Genomic DNA, 20,323 nt, shown 5'->3' on the forward strand with positions numbered 1-20,323 from the left:
CAGGCTGGTTTTGAACTCCTGACCTGAAAGGATCCGCCTGCCTCGGCCTCCTAGAGTGCTAGGATTACAGGCCTGAGCCACCGCGCCCTGCCTTTCATTTTAGACTGTTTACACTAGCATATGCTTTTCCCCAAGGATGGGTACAAGTAAATGAGAATTGGCTTGATATCCAGTCTCACCTAGCCAACATATAAAATTGGGGAGATGTGTCCTGAGGGGGTAGAGGGGGCAGACACTGGGACAAAGACACAGTGAAAGTGTACTTTCAGGCCGGGCGTGGTGGCTCACGCCTGTAATCCTAGCACTTTGGGAGGCCGAGGAGGGCGGATTGCTCAAGGTCAGGAGTTCGAAACCAGCCTGAGCGAGACCCCGTCTCTACCAAAAAATAGAAATAAATTAATTGACCAACTAAAAATATATATACAAAAAATTAGCCAGGCATGGTGGCGCATGCCTGTAGTCCCAGCTACTCGGGAGGCTGGGGCAGGAGGATCACTGAGCCCCGGAGATTGAGGTTACTGTGAGCCAGGCTGACGCCACGGCACTCACTCTAGCCTGGGCAACAAAGCGAGACTCTGTCTCAAAAAAAGAAGAAAGAAAGAAAGAAAGAAAGAAAGAAAGAGAGAGAGAGAGAGAGAGAGAGAGAGAGAGAGAGAGAGAGAGAGAGAGAGAGAGAGAAAGAGAAAGAAAGAAAGAAAGAAAGAAAGAAAGAAAGAAAGAAAGAAAGAAAGAAAGAAAGAAAGAAAGAAAGGATACTTTCAGTATAGATCTCTCAGTAAAGATACCACACCTTTTTTTACAAATCACCAACTTCAAGGGAGAAGTATTTTTCTGGTGAAATAATAAAAGCTTGTCACAAAACAAGGTGACAGTGAGGAGGGCTCAGATGAATGCAGTGGCAGGAGGAAGCCACTTCTGTCTGCTCAGCATGTTTTCCCACCCCCGGTGCCTCCTTCTCATCAGAGCCCCTCTTCTCCTCTAGGGATGAACGGTACATACCAGATGTCTTCCAAGGAATTTTCCTGGAATCAGCCCCCCACAACATTTTTGCTTATATCTCACTGGCCTCAACTTTGCCGTGTGCTACAACTAGCTGCAAGAGAATCTGAGGAATTGAATGTTTATTCTTAAGGAATCCCACATGACTAGCTAAAAATGAGAGGTTCTATTACCAAGGAAGAAAAAAATAACACCTATGGCATAGGTTACAATCCATTTCTGCCCAAAGCCCTATCTGGTGATAGAATATTTTATATATAATGGTGGAATTTTGGAAATTACCAAAATTAATTATGTAGATCCACGTTCTGGCCGCATCACCACTATTGTGTCTGTCCATAGTTCTTGCAGTGAAAACACAGTGATAGCACTTTGTTAAGTGGAGAAAAGGTTACTAAAAATAGAAGCTCTGTTCTGTGAAATTGTACACACATATACGAAGTCTGGATGTGCTCAAAGTATTTCTCTCTCTGGGGTGGTAGGATTTCACAACTTTAATTCACTGTATATTATTGATTTAATAAAATGCACGCGTCATTTTTATAAGCAGAATGAAAACCTATTTTCACTTAGAAAATACATGAGCCTCTGAGGGGCTCCCCCACTGGGTGAGTGGAGCTGGGAGCTGAGAGGTGAGCGGCCACCAGGCGGGATGCAGGGGTTGGTTCTGTCTCCGTCACTTCCCTTCAGCACACTGGATCCCGGTGGCTGCGTGTCTGCGCCCCACCCCACCCCAACCCCGCCCCCGGCAGTGGTGTCTGGAAGGCCATTGATCCCAGCCCTGGAGCTCCGGGGAGAGCTGTGTGCTGGAGCTACGGGAATTGTCATGAGAAACCGTCAGGGAAGCCGGGGCAGGTGCAGTCCTGCAGCGGCTGCCCTAGCTGTCTTCTTGGTCTCTCCAGAGCCACTCCCTGCCCTAGAGACTGCAGCTTGCCTGCGGAAGCCCGGGTGGGAGGCGGGCAGGTGGCTCCCTCCAGGTGGGGCTACTGCGGACTGACTGCTTTTCCCCAGTGATGGCCACAGCCCCTGTTAGGCAGCCTTCTCCACACCCCCCCAGACCCCACCCCACCCCGGTCCAGTGCTGCTCCCTCCTGCAGCCCTCAGGCCCAGGAAGGCATGCTCCCGCTGCGGCAAGCCCCAGAGTCCAGCACTGCCCTGGCCAGTCCCCAACACCTGCCCCACACCTCTGCAAATGGTTCTTTTTTTTTTTTTTTTTTTTTGAGACAGAGTCTCGCTTTGTTGCCCAGGCTAGAGTGAGTGCCATGGCGTCAGCCTAGCTCACAGCAACCTCACACTCCTGGGCTCAAGCGATCCTCCTGCCTCAGCCTCCCGAGTAGCTGGGACTACAGGCATGCGCCACCATGCCCGGCTAATTATTTTCTATATATATTAGTTGGCCAATTAATTTCTTTCTATTTATAGTAGAGACGGCGTCTCGCTCTTGCTCAGGCTGGTTTCGAACTCCTGACCTTGAGCAATCCGCCTGCCTCGGCCTCCCAGAGAGCTAGGATTACAGGCGTGAGCCACCGCGCCCGGCCTGCAAATGGTTCTTTTTACACTCTCCTCGCATTACCCAGCTGGAGGTGTCATCTGTTTCCTGCAAGATCCTGACCCACGCAGAGGGCTTGGGAGTGAGAAGGGGAAAAGCATCCGACTTTAAAGAGTAAGGAGAGGGAGAGGAAACCCGGCCTAAGTGGCAGAGAAACTGAAGGCAAACCGGGGCTTTTGAAACCACTGGAGAAGTTTCAAGAAGTAGGCAGGGGTCAACAGTGGCATCAAAATTGGAGGGAAGGCCGGGTACAGTGGCTCACGCCTGTAATCCTAGCGCACTGGGAAGCCAAGGTGGTAGGATCGCTCAAGGTCAGGAGTTCGAAACTAGTCTGAGCAAGAGCAAGACCCCGTCTCTACTAAAAATAGAAAGAAATTAATTGGCCAACTAAAAATATATAGAAAAAATTAGCCAGGCACGCTGGCTCGTGCCTGTAGTCCCAGCTACTTGGGAGGCTGAGGCAGGAGGATCGCTTGAGCCCAGGAGTTGAAGGTTGCTGTGAGCTAGGCTGACGCCACGGCACTCTGTCTCAAAAAAAAAAAAAAAAAAAATTGGAGGGAGGTCAAAGAAGGATGAGATCTCAGAGCTGAACTGGCCTGGGCCATCTGGAGGAGGACCCGGGAGGGGAATGGAGGGGACTGGGTGGGTGGGCGTGGGAGATGTGCGGGCTGGGAAGGAGAGGAAGGATGCGGAGGGAGGCTCAGCCCAGAGGCAGGGAAGCCGGCGGCCAGACCACGGAGTGAAGAAGACGGGCCTTCAGCCAGGTGAGGTAGAGCACGCAGTGACTCCAGGAGTGAGTGAGGATGCGCAGGGGCACACACACCTCAACACCCACACCCGCTCTATGCACACGTGCGCCCCCACGTCAACACACAGCACCACCGTGCTTCGCCCTCACCACACACACTGGAGGGACACGCCTGCACACGCACCGTAACGCCTACCCCACGCCACGCACGCACCCCACGCCACGCACGCAGCAGCCTCTGCCAGCCCCACAGAGCTCACTGGGAGCCCACTGAACGTCGCGTCTGTGCTTTGCTGTGACGCTTGTCTCTTTGCGGGCATCAGTTTGAACCCTGAAGGGGACAGGTGAGAGAAGCCCTGGTTCTGTTCACTCCTGCGTGAGGAAGGAGCCCGCGGCGTGTGCAGCACAGTGCCTGGTGCGGCGTGAGTGCTCCGTGAGTGGAAGGGCCACGTGGTCGCTGGCTCCTGACTCCCACCCGGGCACTGGGCAAGGGCTGCCTCTTGCTGTGTGTGCTGACCTCCTACGCCACCTAACCCAGGGGGCACCTAAAAACTGGCCTCTGAGGGCCATGCCCCAGATGCTTGTCTATACAATGAAATATTCCAGAGCGAAAACGAACCTCCTACATGCTACAACACACATGTGCCCTTGTAACATAATGTGGAGTGGAAAGAGCTAGTTCTGAACCACCACATACACACAAGGTACTATTTTTATTTATAAAGTCCAAGAATAATTAGAACTAAACACTACATAATTTAGGGACACATATTTATAAAATAAAACATTTTTTAAGTTCGAAAATGATAACACAAAATTCAGGACAGTGGGTTATATTCAGGAGAGGCAAGGGATAGACTGAGAGAGGGTCACATAGATGGATGTCATTGCTACTAACGGTCTGTTCCTTGAGCTGGCTGGTGGGTTCACTAGCTAATGTAATGAAATATGATAGTATTAATGACACCAGGCCACGGTTCGACCAAGGATGAGAATATATCATGACCCAAGGATTATGAGGAATCCAGCTCTGTGCATCGGATGTTATGTTACAATAAATAAAAATAAATAAAGACAGTCTTGTCAGCTTGACCCTAGTTCTGCTTATTTTTGCACTTCCTCCCACAGCAATGCTGAGGGTCACTGCAACCTTGCTCTTGGCAATCGGGGTTAGTAGCGCAAGGCTGGGCAGGAAGTGAACGGGGGATGAGGCCATATCTGCTCTAACACTGTTCTCGATAGGTCCTTTGTGGTGAGGGTTTCCAAGAACCACAGCAGTTGAGGGAGCTGAGCAACATTTACAAGAAATGTGCCCTGCCCCCCCACCCCTGTCCCCTTTCTCCTCCCCTTATAGCCTCCAAGTCCTCCTCCCCAGCCCGGCCCGAGGAAGGGCAGCTCACAGGAGCCAACAATGGTATTTCCACAGGACAGAACCGCGTACTGGCTCTCTGGAGCCTGGGAAAGAACTGTCCGGATCTCCAGATCCTGGGCCCCGAGGGACCTTGAAATGACAGATCCACCCAAATGTGTATTGAGAGGCAGTATAGCAGAGTGGTGATGAGTATGGACTGCCTGGGTCCAGACTCTGACCTGGCCACTTCTTAGGGGGTGACTTTTTATTTCTATTTTTTTTCCTATTACTAATAATTGGCAGTTTTTGTAAGTATGTGGCATTTGATGTGACACCTAATTGCTCCACACCTAAGTTCTCCCCATCTGTAAAACGGGGATAAATAGTAGCATTAAGCCGGGTGCGGTGGCCTGGTGTAGTCCCTGCTACTTGGCAGTCCAGCCTGGGCAACACAGACCCTGTTTGGAAAAATAAATAAATTAATTAATTAATAGCATCTACCTTGTGGAGAGATGTGAAGATAAATAAGTTTGTATGTGTAAAGCATGCTGAACAGTGCTGGGCACATAGTAGGTATCGAATGCGTTTTAGCTATTATCACTAAGGCACTACTGTGTGCCTGGCACTGGGGTTAGTGTTACAAAAGGTGCAGAGGGAGGCTGGGTGCGGTGGTTTACACTTATAATCCCTAGCATTCTGGGAGGCCAATGCAGGAGGATCGCTTGATGTCAGGAGTTGGAGACCAGCCTGAGCAAGAGTGAGACCCTGTCTCTACTAAAAATAGAAAAAATTAGCCAAGCAACCAAAAAATAAAAAAATTAGCCAGGTATGGTGGCACGTTGCTATCGTCCCAGGTACTTGGAGGCTGAGGCAGGAGGATCGCTTGAGCCCAGGAGTTTGAGGTTGCTGTGAGCTAGGCTGACGCCACGGCACTCTAGCCCAGGCAACAGAGTGAGAGTCTGTCTCAAAGGAAATAAAGGTGCAGAGGAATCAATGGGACTACGATCAAGTGCAGGGATCAGCAGGCGGTTTCCATTAAGGGCCTGATAGTAAATGTTTTGGCTCTTGCGGCCATACGGCGTGTCTCCACACTGGACTCCGCCAGCGCGGCATGACGCAGCCTCGGACGGCACGTAAATGGGTGAGCGTCACTGTGAACACTGACAACTGAGTTCATATAATTTCCATGTATCACAAAACATTATTCTTCATTCGATCTTTTTGCAACTATTTAAAAACGTAAAACCCAATCTTAGCTTACAAGTTGTACAAAAAGAGGTGGTAGGTGGGATTCAGTCAGCAGGCCATAGTTTGCTGATTCCGAGTCTAATGGGAGAGAAAACATTTATCCCTTCTGGATTTCTCTGCCCTGTCTGCATATTCAGTGCCTCATTTGACAGGTAAACAATTGAGGCTCATCCTTCAAAATCTAGCTGAAATGCCACCTCCCCTTTGCAGTCTTCCCAGATCACCTCAGCCAAGGGCAGTAGTAACTCTATCTGCTGCCTCTTACTCGGTAAGTAGAAATATGTTCACTACCTTTTAAAGTTTATCATGAAATATTTGAAGCAAACCAAAATGTTGTTTTTTTTTTTTTGAGACAGAGTCTCGCTTTGTTGCCCAGGCTAGAGTGAGTGCCATGGCGTCAGCCTAGCTCACAGCAACCTCAAACTCCTGGGCTCAAGCAATCCTCCTGCCTCAGGCTCCCGAGTAGCTGGGGCTACAGGCATGCACCACCATGCCCGGCTAATTTTTTCTAAATATATCAGTTGGCCAATTATTTTCTTTCTATTTATAGTAGAGACGGGGTCTCGCTCTTGCTCAGGCTGGTTTCAAACTCCTGACCTTGAGCAATCCGCCTGCCTCGGCTTCCCGGAGTACTAGGATTACAGGCGTGAGCCCCTGCACCTGGCCCAAACCAAAATTATAAAGATTAATACAAACACCTTAGTCTTCACCATCTAGCTTACAGAATAAAGAATTGCCAAAAACAATTCGAGGTCTCCATACAGACACCTCTCCCCAAATCACAACTACCCTTCCTTCTTCCCAGAGGTAATGACCATGGCCTAACTCTAGGAACTTACTACCATCCTGTTCTTTGTACTTTTACTGCACGTATATGCATCTGCAAGGAGGAGGTAGTGTTTGTTTCCAACTACATCTGTTATTTAATCCAATCTCCTAATTATCCAATCCAGGAGTATCTCTATTTAAGATTAGCTTCAGCGCCAGTCGCGGTGGCTCACACCCATAATCCCTAGCACTCTGGGAGGCCAAGGCGGGTGGATCGGCTCAAGGTCAGGAGTTTGAAACCAGCTGGAGCAAGAGCAAGATCCCATCTCTACTAAAAATAGAAAGAAATTAGCTGAACAACTAAAAATATATAGAAAAAATTAGCCGGGCATGGTGGCGCATGCCTGTAGTCCCAGCTACTCAGGAGGCTGAGGCAGGAGGATTGCTTGAGTCCAGGAGTTTGAGGTTGCTGTGAGCTAGGCTGACGCCACGGCACTCTAGCCCAGGCAAGAGAGTGAAACTCTGTCTCAAAAAGAAAAAAAAAAAAAAAATTAGCCTCAGAGGGTGTAATACTTGCTCGAGGCTTCTGGGTCAGTGACAGAGGTAGAATCTAAGCCCAAGGCAGATTCCCAAGTCAATGCCCCAGCCACTGCTCGTCTACATTCCATAGCCGGGCATAGACCTCACAACCACCACTTTATGGGTTACTTGACTCCCTTTCCACACTAGATTTTAAACTTTCCATGAGAACGAAATATGACCTTCTGCCCTTCCCATACAACTGATCTCTTGCACCCAAAGGAGCCACATCTGTATTTCTTTAAAGAGACACCTTCCATCACCCCTAGCAGTCTCAGTAGATGGGGAAACTGCCAGAAACTCACTTCAAGAGAAGGGTGGGGCTTTGCCAGATTTCCTTAGAAGTTTGGAGCAACTTTCACTTGTTCACGTGTCCCCTTTACTGGAAAGGATGAGGCACGCAACCCTCAGGCTCCAAAGGTTGGCGTGTGCATGTTGCGGGGGGAGGGGAGGAGAGCTGTAGAGAAAAGGGGAACCTCAGGGAATCAGCACCCCAGAACCAAGACATCCTTCCTTCCCCTCCAAAGCCACATGGGGGCTGTGCTGGGGGTTGGCATCTAGTGCAAGTTAAAGGTTAGGATGAACCCCAGAACCCAGCGAGGAGTGAGGAGACTGTGGCCTGGAACCTCAAGCAACCTGGTCAGTGCCTCTGGGCCACACCCAAGGGGACTTCATATTTATTCATATTTAATATTTATTCTGACAATTCAGAGGGAGGGAGCAAGATGACCCAGAGGGAGGGAAGAATATTATAACTGCTGCTGCTGTTTATAAAGAAACACAAAACCAACATTTGCTTAATACATGGACTAGCAGTGGCAGAAATTTCAGTGTGCTTTCAGAACACTGGGATGCATTCAGGCCACATGTACTATGTAGATTCATGGGTCCCACCATCCAGTTTAAACTAAACTCACAAAAGTGGACAAGGGGCCTATTAAACAGATTCCTGCAAAGAAACCACAGACTAAAAATACTAATTATCCAAGAGCAAGCTGTAAGAAAATGGCAGCGCTAACTTTGCACCTACTCCTAAGATAAGCCCTTTGTCAAGCACATTGGAGGGGAAAACCCTGTTAAGTCAAAACACACATTTCCCAGCCAGGGCAATATAGCAAGACCCTGTCTCTACAAAAAATATAAAAATAAAAAATTTTAGCTGGGCGTGGTAGCACAAGCCTGTAGTCCCAGCTATTCAGGAAGCGGAGGCAGGAGCATTACTTGAACCTGGGAGCTGGAGGCTGCAGTGAGCTATGATCACACCCCTGCACTCCAGCCTGGGAAACACAGCAAGGCCCTGGCTCTGAAAAACATAAACAAGAAACACACACTTCCACCTTTCCACTATTGTTAATGACTAAACCTCAAACTAACGCCAAAGGGAACTTGAATCAGGAACTAAGAGCCGCACAGGTACATGGTTTTTCAGTAAACGTTAGCATGTATAAAAGGGACATGCTCGAAATGTTTTACTGGTGGGAAAGACAATTGAAAAAAACCTTGAATTGAATTGAAAAAAGCTTCAATTGTCAGTTTGGTAATAGGGACATATTTGCTGTCTCTAGGTCAGCTATGTCTAATAGAACCTTCTACAATGATACAAAATCTTCTATCAGGTAGCCACTAGCCACAAATGGCTATTAACACTTGAAAGTAGCCACAGGTACTGTCTTTACGTGGCTCTAAAATTTGAATCAAGAAAAGGTTATTTCATTGGCCCTTCATGCCAAATCTCGCCCATATATCGGTCCTATGCCTTGGCCACATGCTTGTTTGGGAAAGGTGACCATCCCAGAACTCCCATTATAGGAAACCAGATTTAGTCTGAAAGCTTCCCTTTCTCCTCCTACGAGTGCGAGACTTTGGCACTTAGCAAATGTTCGATAAATGCACAGTAGCATGCCTCCGCACAGACAAATGATTGGAAGCCACAAGTTTAAGACAAAAGGTTTTTATTCAAAAAACGCCAAGTATAAAAAAAAAAATAAGATCTCTTTTATTCCCCTGTACAGTATTTCACTCGGATAAAACCAGCAGGCTACATGCTGCTCAAAACACAGCCCCAGAGAGGATCCGGAAGGCACCCGTCCAGAACTGCTTTTCATACCTAACCTATATACACAGTCAGCAACGCCCTCCCCACCCACCCACGGGGCCCAGACCCACTCGGGGAAGCGGGTGAGGGGCCCCACGGAAGTCAGGGAGCTGCAGCGCTGTCCCGCCTGAGTCCCGTCACCCCACGAACAGAGCAAGCGTCGCAGCCTCCCCAAAAGGTCCAAGTCAGAGGAGGAGGAAAGGAGGAAAGAAAACTAGGGCAGCAGCTGTGGAAGCTCGGAGCAGGAAGGGAACCAAATAAATAAATAAATAAATACATAACATCGACCTCCAGGTTAGAATGCGCATCTTTCGGAACAAAAAACAAAAAAACAGGTAAAATAACTTAAAGGCAAAGTTTTTAAAAAATTAGATCAACTACAATCCTTTTGTATACTACCATGCCAACTGTACACACATTTACAGCTTTTCTGTTGATTTGCATTGTTTGTGCATTTTGTATGTGTGAGGTCTTGGCTTGGAAACAGTTAAGTAAAAACCAAAAAGGAAGACCAGTTCACTGGGAGTTTTACTAAAGGAGGCAGAAAAAAGGGCAGGTGGCTCAGCGTTTGGCCCTGTAGCCTCTTCCATGGCACCTTTCATATGAAGGAGGGGGTTTGGGGGAATAGGGAAGAAAAATAGGGAACCAAACCCAGGCAGATTTTTGGAGAAGCAGCAGGTAAGAGAGGCAAGTTCAAGTATTTCTCCCAGCACAGCCGGAGTCCCCACAGAAGGCACTCAGAAGAGTCGGAAGAGGTGACAGGGACTTAAAATGGTGCTAGTCCTATCCCATCCCAACCTGTTTTCCCCCTTACCCGACCCGTCGCGGCATTCAGCAGAACTCGTGATGAAGGGAACAGTTCCATGACAAGGTTCTGACCCACCCCCCACCCCCACCCAGGGGATTTTCTGGAGCCCAGCAACGCTGGACACCTATGAGAAGGAGAGAGATCTACAGGAGAGGTTGAGGCCTGGGGCTCCCGGAGTGTCTCTTCCCCCCTGCTGGGAGGCAGCCTCCAGGGGCCTGGGGTCTGGAATGAGTTGTAAATGTTGTTCCTGTATCAAGCACTGTCCTGCTTGGTGGAGAAATGTCACTGGTACTCGGGAAGCTGGAGAGAGAAGCTTCCCCTCCCCCGAGCATCTGACAGGGAGGGGAGGACCTGCCAGTAAAGCTGCTATTTGCTGGACCCTGGTGACAGGCTGTGGAGATGAATCTCAGCAGTTTCCTGGGGCAGGAGGACATCTTGCATCCACGGATGATTCTGGATTTCTTCGAAGGTTGGCCTATCTGATGGTCTCAGGGCCAAGCACCATCTAATGAGATGCTGACACTCTGCAGAAAACAGGACAGACAGAGGTTATGAATGACTCAACTTGTTTTTGCATGGCAAATGTCTCCCAATTTGCTTCTGGGGGGGAGGCACAAGTCTAGGGTTCCAATGAGGCCATGCATTTCCAGAACATTGTGCTCTTCAATGGGAAGGTATTAACCATTTATCTAGACCCTTCAATGTGCTTTCAGCTAAAAAACCAGCTACTCTCTTAAACCTGTGGTTTTCAAACTTCAATAGTGGGGGCCTTTCCCACGACACCCACTCAACCTGAAATAGGAAGGGTGATGACAAAGAATTAAGATGAGACACCACTGAGCGAGATGAGGTGATTCATCTCACCTACTGACTCACAAACACGAGCACCACCCACAATGAGGTCACTGGAACCACAATATTTAGGGAGCTACTGCCTTAAGGGAGATGCTAAAAGAGCCCTCAACCTTTTACGCCCTGGCTAAACAGCCAGAATTTGAGGAATCAGGTCTTGCTGGTACTTAAAAAGAAAGCAGGCTGGGCGTGATAGCTCACGCCCGTAATCCTAGCACTCTGGGAGGCTGAGGTGGGCGGATCGCTGAAGGTCAGGAGTTCGAAACCAGCCTGAGCAAGAACGAGACCTCGTCTCTACTAAAAATAGAAATTAATTGACCAACTAAAAATGTATATATAAAAAATTGGCCGGGCATGACGGTGCATGCCTGTAGTCCCAGCTACTCTGGAGGCTGAGGCAGAAGGATCGCTTGAGCCCAGGAGATTGAGGTTGCTGTGAGCTAGGCTGACAGCCATGACACTTTAGGCCACAACACTCACTCTCTAGCCTGGGCAACAGAGTGAGACTCTGTTTCAAAAAAAAAAAAAAACAGGCAAAACAAAACTTCTCAGAGAAACCAGATTGTCTTTTCTTCTTAATGTGCTCATACATGCTCTTCCTCTGACCTCCCAAGGAAAGCTCAAATGCAAATCATGTGATTTGTGGGGCCAGCTCAAGTGTAAGCTGTTGGCCCGCAATCTAAGCCAAGGGTCATGGCACCTACTGGAGAGTGAAGCCCTCCAGAATTCCAAGCCTGTCCTGTAGGGCCAACAGCCTGTGATCCCCGCTTCTACAAAACCAGGAGCTTCCACGGTACCTGAAGAGACCCTCTGCCTGAAGAACACTTGGCCCCTGATGATCTCTTCGTCGTGCTCGAAAGGAATGTCTCCACACACCATATCATAGAGCAGGATCCCTAGGGACCAGACTGCGGCCGACCTGCCGTGGTAGCGATGGTAGCGGATCCACTCTGGAGGACTATACACTCGGGTCCCTGCAAGCCAAGGGAATAGAAGAGAAAACACGCTTTCAGCAAAAGTACAAAGCAACTCTTTATTTGAAAAAGCACCACCTCCCTTCTCCCAGGAGCTGGGTGAACTCCATTTCCCCCCTGGGCTAAAAGGAGAATGGAAGAGTAGTTGATGGCATCTCTCCAACCCAAAGCATTACCCACCTCTCTACCAGCCCAAAGCATAAACTAAAATCCTTTACAAACTGCTCCAAGAAACAAACAGGGCTGGCTGCAGACACAAAGCCCTGGCCGTGTGTGGGAGGACCACCCGCAGAGGGATGAAAGGATGAAATGTCTGCACCATCAAGGCAGGTATCCCAGATGCCCCTTAAACTGCAATCGACCCTGCCCAGGAGTCTGGGTGAGGTTCTCATGGCAGACAGGACCTGAGCAGGCGTCCTTGCACAACATTCAAAGTCAGGGTGCCCTTTGGGAGGCTTTCCTCCCCACCCTGTAGCGCAGGGGCAGACATCCACACCCTTTCCTCCCTAGACTGGAAAGGTAGACAGCGCTGCAGGGTTGGCCTCAGACCACGTGATTCCTGTTTACAAACTTTGGATAGTAAAAAAAAAGGCGGGGCCATCCCGCTGGTGCTCACCAGGGGGCAGCAAAGACTTGAAAGAAAAAACATGGGAGGACACGGCCAGCCATTAACTGTTAAATACAAAAAATGCAGCCCAACCCAGCGTCCTCCAAGGGCAAATAAACACAAACCACAAGCCCGAGTCACAAGTTTTGAAAGGCTGTCGTTTGTTAGGTTAAGCCGCTCAGATGATGACCCACCCAGCTTTGCTTTGATCTCAGGCTCTCCATTCCTGCCCTTCTGAGAGAACCCGCTCCAAGCCCCTCCCTAGGATAGGTTTCCATCCTCTGAGAGACACCCAACTAATTTTCAGACCAGCAACAGATCTCATTTCACAACACTTATTCCTGACTCCCTCACCCCGTAACACAGGGGGGAAAGTGAAACTACTGCCCCTGTCCCTTAACCTTCCCTAGACCAAAGAGGAGAAATAAACTGAAGCTCCAGAAACTACCTCACAGAAAACTCCCTTACAGAACAAAACAAAAATTACAAAACCGGCATCAATTTTCATCCCCCCCCCATCCTTTTACTGGCGGGGAAACTGGGTCAGACTTCAGAAATCTGGGCTACCGCCGGTTGCCCACAGCCTCTTATTCATCGGGGAAGCTCGGAACCCACCGAATTCCACTCGAAGAATAAAATCTCGCCAGAAACGCCCGGGTTTCGGCGGGCTCGCAGCGCCGGCTCCACCGCGCCGGGAAGCCCCGCTCCGTCCCAGCCCTGCCCGCGCCGGCCAGGCGGCCCGACGACCTTTACAAAGGGCCGAGGCCCGGCGGCCGCGTCACCTGGGCAGCTCCCCCCAGGCCTGGCTCACCATCGAAGTCCGTGTAGACGGTATCCTTGAGCAGCGCCCCCGACCCGAAGTCGATGAGCTTGAGCTCGCCGCGGTTGAGGTCGATGAGGATGTTCTCGTCCTTGATGTCGCGGTGGAGCACCCCGCAGTTGTGGCAGTGCCGCACGGCCTCCAGCACCTGCCAGAAGAAGCTGCGGGCCAGCTCCTCTTGCAGGGCCCCCCTCTCGGTGATGAAGTCGAAGAGGTCTTGCACCGGCTCGGGCCGCTCCAGGATCAGGACGAAACTGTCGGGCCTCTCGAACCAGTCCAGGAGCCTAATGACGCCCGAGAAGCCCGAGCTCACCTTCTTCAGCAGGACCACTTCCATGGGCACCCGGGTGCCATTGGGCTGCAGGGGCGAGGGGCCGCGTTAGGGCGGGAGTTGCGGGCGCACCTCACCCCACCCACTCGTTCAGGGGGTCGCTCCCTCCAGGGCACTCACCAGCTCTCCCCAGTCGGAAATCCGGTCCTTCTCCACGTGCTTGATGGCCACCTGGAAGACCCAGAGTCTCCGTGAGGTCCCCTTGGCGGGGCTAAAGCGTGCCGAGCGCCCCCCGCGCGGCGCGCCCTCCCCGCGGCGGGGCGCCCACTCACCGGCAAGTTGTCGGCGACGCGGATGCCTGAGTACACCGAGCCGAAGCCGCCGCTGCCCAGCAGCGGGCCCACCTGGTACTGCGACTCCAGGGGCTCCTTCTCCTTGCCTGCGAAAGGGAGAGGCATGGGGGACTCAGTACGGCCCGGGCGCCCCGGCTCCCCAGCCTGGGGACCCCGCCGCCGCCCCCATCCCCGGGCTGGCGGGGGCTCTTACCGGGCGCCAGCTTGGTGGCGTGCAGGTCGTTGCAGGGCGCGGCGCGCAGGTGGGCAAGCGAGTTGATTTTGGACAAGAGCATCCCAACCTCCAGGGTGTCGGCGCAGGGACCGTGCCCGGAGGAGCTGCGGCGGGAGCAGGGGCTGGGGCTGTGCCTATGGCTGGGGCTGTGGCTGCGGGTGGCGATGCGGCTGTGGCTGCGGCTGGCGCGGAAGGCCGAGGGCGAGTCGGAGGACAACTGGGGGCGCTGCCGGGACTGGCGGCGGGAGGGCGCGCCCGTGGGGTCAGGCAGCGCCGAGGGCGGCGGTGTGAGCGGCTCGTGGGGATTGTGCGGCAGCGTCGCGGGACACGGGGCTCGTGGCTGCTGCTGCTGCTACTGCAGGTCCCGCCGCCGCCGCTGCCGCCGACTCCTCTCAGGCCTCCTCCGCCACCGCGGCCGCTGCAGCAGACGCCCGGCTCGCCCCGCCGCCAGGAGTAAAGGGGCGGAGCGCGCCGGCAGGGAGGGAGCGCGGGCGGGCGGGCGGGGACGGGGCGGGGCCTCGCCGGGAGGCCAAGGCGGGGAGCGGGGCTGCCCGGCCGGCGGAGGGAGGAGAGGGGGTGGGGAAGCGGCGGGACGGGGCGACACCCCTCGGCCCCCGCCCCGCGCGCTCCAGGGCCGCGCCCCGGCCCCGCCCCGCCGGCGCGCCTCCAACCAACCAGAGGCCGACTGATCTGCATAGCTCGGCGCGCCCCGCCCCCGCCCCGCCCCGCTCTCGCGGTCAGAATGGTCTCTACGCCGCCACGACGTGGCGGGAAGGAAAAGGCGCCAAAATGGAGGGGGAGGGGCGCGGGCTGGAGGGGAGGCGGGAGCTGGGTGTAGGGCCGCGAGGGAGGAAGGATGGGGAGGGGCGTATCGATTCAAACCCAAACAATAACAAAGCCATCAAAGGCCGCCGGAGGCCGGCTCTGCGGCTCACGGTTTCTCGGAGGTTTTGAGTCTAGGGCTGGAGCTGGAGCATAACAAGTTGCGCGGAGACGACGGGCATTGGTGTGTCAGGCGGGGAGGCCGGCGCGCCGGGCTGTGAGGGACTGTGTGTGGGGAAGCCGACGAGGGTGGTCTTTCTGTGTGACTCAGACCCCAGACCTCCAAGTCTGCCTGGGCGGGTTGACGACGCGCTGTAGGCTGGGTTGGATCCCGGGGCTGTGTGTGGGGGCGCGTGGGGGGCGCAGGATCCGCAGGACGTGAGTCACGGCGGCTTCACGCAGGGAGTGGAGGAGTCCCAGGCCTGCGACGAAACTGGGGGAAGCTCCGCTTCTGCTTCGGGGGAGGCTTGCAGCCCTCGGTGGTTGCAGCCGGTTAGAAGATCGGCCCCGGGATTCTCATTTAGAAATGCAGAGAGGTGCCAGTGAATCCTGATTCCTAAGTGATGTGTGTCAAAGTGCCCGATAAAGAGGAAATCATGAAACAAATGTTAGCATTGTGATGCCAGATGCTGCCTCAGCCCCTTCTGCGCGGGCGGGAGGGGGAGGAAAATTCCTCATGTAAAACGAGGGTGGGAGGGTGCGATTGATTTAATCAGAGTTTTCGCGTTGTAGTCACCTTTTCATCAGCCAGTTATTACCAGTCAGGCAATACCAGCAATTATTAGCCGACCCCAGCCTTGTGTCAAAGGAAACCCCCCTCCCTCCGCCCCCACCATGGGAATAACACGAAAAACTGGCCTATTCCACTTTCATCCTTTGTCCTTTTAAACTTCATGTAGAGTTGATAACGACGTGTGAAATGAGTAAATTAAAATTCTATGTAATCCATAAATTGAATTGTCAGTGGCCTAAGTAATTGAAAGCTAACTGCATCACGTTTTAATTTTTTCAAGTTCCTGCCGTTTAAAGGAAAAATGAGCATCTGTATAGCTGCAATCATTAATGAATTTAAATGTTTCTTTTAAAAGTTTTCAGCAGCGCTTGTTTTATAAAAAGCCCAGATATTCCACAACTTTTATGAATTTATCTTATAAAATATTACATGTTTTCCTTTTGTTTGTGTGCTGTGGCCTAACTCATTCATATTTAATGACTAGGAGAAAACCCAAGGGAACAACAATTATTCCCTTTTTGCAGATAGGAAAATGAAACATAAGTAGGATGACACAGGGTCATACAACAGCTAATAGAACAGCTAAGGGAGGAGAATGAAATGACCCAAATTCAACTCCTGAGTATCAAAGCTTTCCACTTATCTTGGTTTAAAACTGTCCTTGGCACTGAACAGGACATCAGTAAATGTATGTGACTCCTGCTCCCATCCCTCTGTCCTCCCAGTCCTTTATCCAGCCCTCAGATTTAGCCAAACAGGACTATTCCACCTTGTTCCCACTCACTTAGCACTTTCCGGAGTTTCTGCCTTTGCAGAGCGGGTCAGCCTGGCTTGAGAGTGCCCTCTTCTCTCCACTTTTATCCAAAGCCTTTCCACCCTTCAGGAAACAACTGCAGTTCTACCACAGATTACTGACCAAACTCCAAGCATTGGTTGGCTGTCCATTTCACCCATCTGACAATTGTGGGGTTTAAATATATATATATCTTTTGTTCATTAATGTTTCAATTATTTATGCTTTGTCTTCTTATTCCTCAAATACATACTTTATCCAATGTTTGCTGTTGAGGAAGAAAACCATAATGGGTCCCAACAAAAAGGTCATAATTAATATCAATCTAAACCAAATTTAAGTGAATTAAACAGGCTTACGGCCGGGCGCTGTGGCTCACGCCTGTAATCCTAGCTCTCTGGGAGGCCGAGGCGGGCGGATTGCTCGAGGTAAGGAGTTCGAAACCAGCCTGAGCAAGAGCGAGACCCCGTCTCTACTATAAAATAGAAAGAAATTAATTGGCCAACTAATATATATACAAAAAATTAGCCGGGCATGGTGGTGCATGCCTGTAGTCCCAGCTACTCGGGAGGCTGAGGCAGGAGGATTGCTTGAGCCCAGGAGTTTGAGGTTGCTGTGAGCTAGGCTGACGCCATGGCACTCACTCTAGCCTGGGAAACAAAGCGAGACTCTGTCTCAAAAAAAAAAAAAAAAAAAAAAAAAAAAAAAAAAAACAGGCTTAGGCAAAATAAAGTAAAGGTTAGAGGCAAAGGCTTTAAACTGAGTTAACCTGATTTCAGATCTGGGCTCTGACACCTACCGGATATATGACATTGGTCAAGTTACTTGACCTTGCTAAGCTTTAGACTGAATGCAGATAATAGCACCCACCTCACAGGGCTGTTGTAAGGAGCAAATAAAATTCTGCTTGTAAAGTGTGTAACCTAGCACAGAGTAATCGTCTAATAAATATTAGCTGTGATGATGGCAATAGTGCTGATGGTGGTTGTGACAATGATGATGAAAAGGATTTTTGGACTGATCTTACATTTTGTAGGTTCTAAAGGTGAAATGCTGAATAGATAGTTGGATTTTAACCATCTAGGGAGAGAATGTGATTCAAAATAGTTAAATACATTAAATCAAGTTCAACCTTATTTTTTTCACTTTCTCCAGGTCTTTGCAGAACTAAATATTTAATTAGTTAGAGCTAAAGTGATTAACATTTAATATATATCTGCTTTCTATGGTGAGTACTTCACAGCTGGAAGTTATAAAACATGGACCTTGCTTGGCAAAGAGCTTTTATTTACTTAAAACTGCTTCTAAAGATAATTATTAAACATTCAAGTGTGTTTACATTAAAAGTTACTCTTCAAGGGTAGGGAACTTGATGTTTTGATTCATCAAAATATAGTTTTAATAATAAGCATCACTTTTACTGTCTCAAAGAATCTAACAAAGAATCAGAAAAATCACCCAAATAATTAAATGACAAGTGCTTTTGGAAAGATAAAGGCCATAATTATGCTAACAGTTTCTGGAAAGAAGAGCATTTGTTGATATTAATTTGAACAATATCCAGATTAATCATTAGATGGTTTCCGTATTCTGCCCGATATGGATTTAATCAAGTCATTGTCAAAGGAATTACTTCAGCAATTTCTATAATCATGGAAGTTTAGAAGTAAGTTTGAAGGGGATGCCTATATATCGATTTTTTTTAAAGTACCTCTAAGCCTAGCCAATGCATTTATGTAACTAGGATTGTATAGCTTTTTCTCTATTAATGATTCACAGTTGATCAGGTGGAGATGATTTGAGTCTGTATCACTTATTTTTCTCCTAAAAAAAATTACTCCATTTTTTTAAGTTTAAAGTGTAATTTTAAAAACCTATCACTTTTTATTTTATTTTCTCATTATTTGGTGAAGTAAGAAAGGGGAAAATTTGGAGAAAACCAACCATAATGTACTTCTTTCCATAGCTTAAAACATCAAAAATTACCTCAACAGCTGTAAAATTATTTAGGAAAATTAAAAGTTCACATATATTTGAAAATCTGCTACTAATTGTAAGACATGAAGCATTCTCAATTTAAAAATTTAAAGCCTCCTTTTTAAGTTGTCATAATTGTGATAGCTGCAGACAGCTAGGAATTCCAGAGTGTCCCAACTTCAGAATGGGCAGGGAATCTGTGCAGTCAGGTTAGAACTGGTTCTTGTCCTTGATAAGGTATGACATTTGTTTCAAGTTTGTAAATCTCTTTGAGCCAGTTTTCAGTTTCCTCAGCAAGGTTAGAGAAAGAAAGGGTTTTTATTTTACAGTAAAGTATATTTAAATTCATTCCCAATTTATTTGTTTTCTTAAAGGAAATAAAAATAACCTAGATTTATTTTTGGAATTTTACGCATTCAGTACTGACAATTTGAGTAAAAATAATCAATATTTATTGAAGGCACTGTACACAAAGATTTTATAGTTCCTAGAGTATTGCTGGATAGGTGAAAATAAAAAGGAATAGCTTAGAACATATAAAGGCTACAGGAAGCCTGGAGACTGTTATAAAATACCTTATTAGAAGACTAGGAAAATGTATGCCTCAGATCAAAAAGACCAGGCACATGAACAAAAACGCTGCATGTCTAACTGACAAAGAAAAGAGGCCATCGAGTGTGTGTGTGTGTGTAAGAGAGAGAGAGCATGTCATATGTCTGGGAGTTGGTGAAGGGATTGTCTGCCATCTTTTAAAAAGTAGAATAAAATTAAGACTTTGGAAAAACCACAAAGTGCATCTAGGTAAGCGAAAAAAATATTTGCTCAAAAAGATTTTGTGGAACATCTTACTAAGCCCTACAAAAATGCTAATGAAAACATTTCTTTATTGTGTATCTCCTTTGTCATCTAATGGTATACAGCCTTATTACTCTGTATTTTTCTCATCTCTACAACTAGATTATAAATGTATTGAGGGCAGAAACCATCATCCTTTCATTGAACAAGAAGGCTGAGTGCTGGGCCGGCGCGGTGGCTCACGCCTGTAATCCTAGCACTCTGGGAGGCTGAGACGGGCAGTTTGCTCTAGGTCAGGAGTTCAAAACCAGCCTGAGCAAGAGCGAGACCCAGGCCCTACTAAAAATAGAAAGAAATTAATTGGCCAACTAATATATATATACAAAAAATTAGCCGGGCATGGTGGCGCATGCCTGTAGTCCCAGCCACTCAGGAGGCTGAGGCAGAAGGATCACTTGAGCCCAGGAGATTGAGGTTGCTGTGAGCTAGGCTGACGCCAGGCACTCACTCTAGCCTGGGCAACAAAGTGAGACTCTGTCTCAAAAAAAAAAGAACAAAAGAGACACTGTACTAACAGCCAATATTGACTGAGCATCAGTGATGTGCTGGGCATTGTTCTAAGCACTTTATATCTTCATATAAATCCTATGACACGGGCAGTTTTACTATCTTCATTGGTTTACAGATAAACTAGAATAGAGAGAAGTCATTTGCCCAAGACTATACGGCCAAGTGGTAGAGTAATCTCCTACCCACCCTGCCACTCTGCTTTTCCAAGGTATATGAGATGAGTTTAAGGGATTTAACAGGGTATTCTATAATCGAGTTCTGATAGTATCATCCACAAGGCCAGGGTTCAGAGGAGGCTGAAGAGGTCAAGGGAGGCTCCATGGAGGAGGTAGACCTTAACTTAGATCTTTATTTATTTTTGAGCTCTCTTGCCCAGGCTAGAGTGCAATGGAATCAT

At 49.0% G+C, this 20,323-nt stretch overlaps 1 protein-coding gene across 1 annotated transcript; it reads right to left on the bottom strand.

The window, feature by feature from the left end:
- Positions 1-9,177: 9,177 nt before the first annotated feature.
- Positions 9,178-14,697, bottom strand: PIM1 (Pim-1 proto-oncogene, serine/threonine kinase). The gene is made up of 6 exons (XM_012746924.2): positions 14,216-14,697; positions 14,002-14,108; positions 13,850-13,900; positions 13,390-13,756; positions 11,795-11,971; positions 9,178-10,669 (listed from the first exon to the last, which is right to left on the bottom strand). Exons 1-6 carry the CDS (start codon positions 14,295-14,297, stop codon positions 10,512-10,514), a joined length of 942 nt encoding a protein of 313 aa, XP_012602378.1. The 5' UTR covers positions 14,298-14,697; the 3' UTR covers positions 9,178-10,511.
- Between the last annotated feature and the right edge of the window lie 5,626 nt (positions 14,698-20,323).

This window comes from Microcebus murinus, chromosome 5, assembly GCF_040939455.1.
Source record: "Microcebus murinus isolate Inina chromosome 5, M.murinus_Inina_mat1.0, whole genome shotgun sequence".
NCBI classification, from domain to species: domain Eukaryota; kingdom Metazoa; phylum Chordata; class Mammalia; order Primates; family Cheirogaleidae; genus Microcebus; species Microcebus murinus.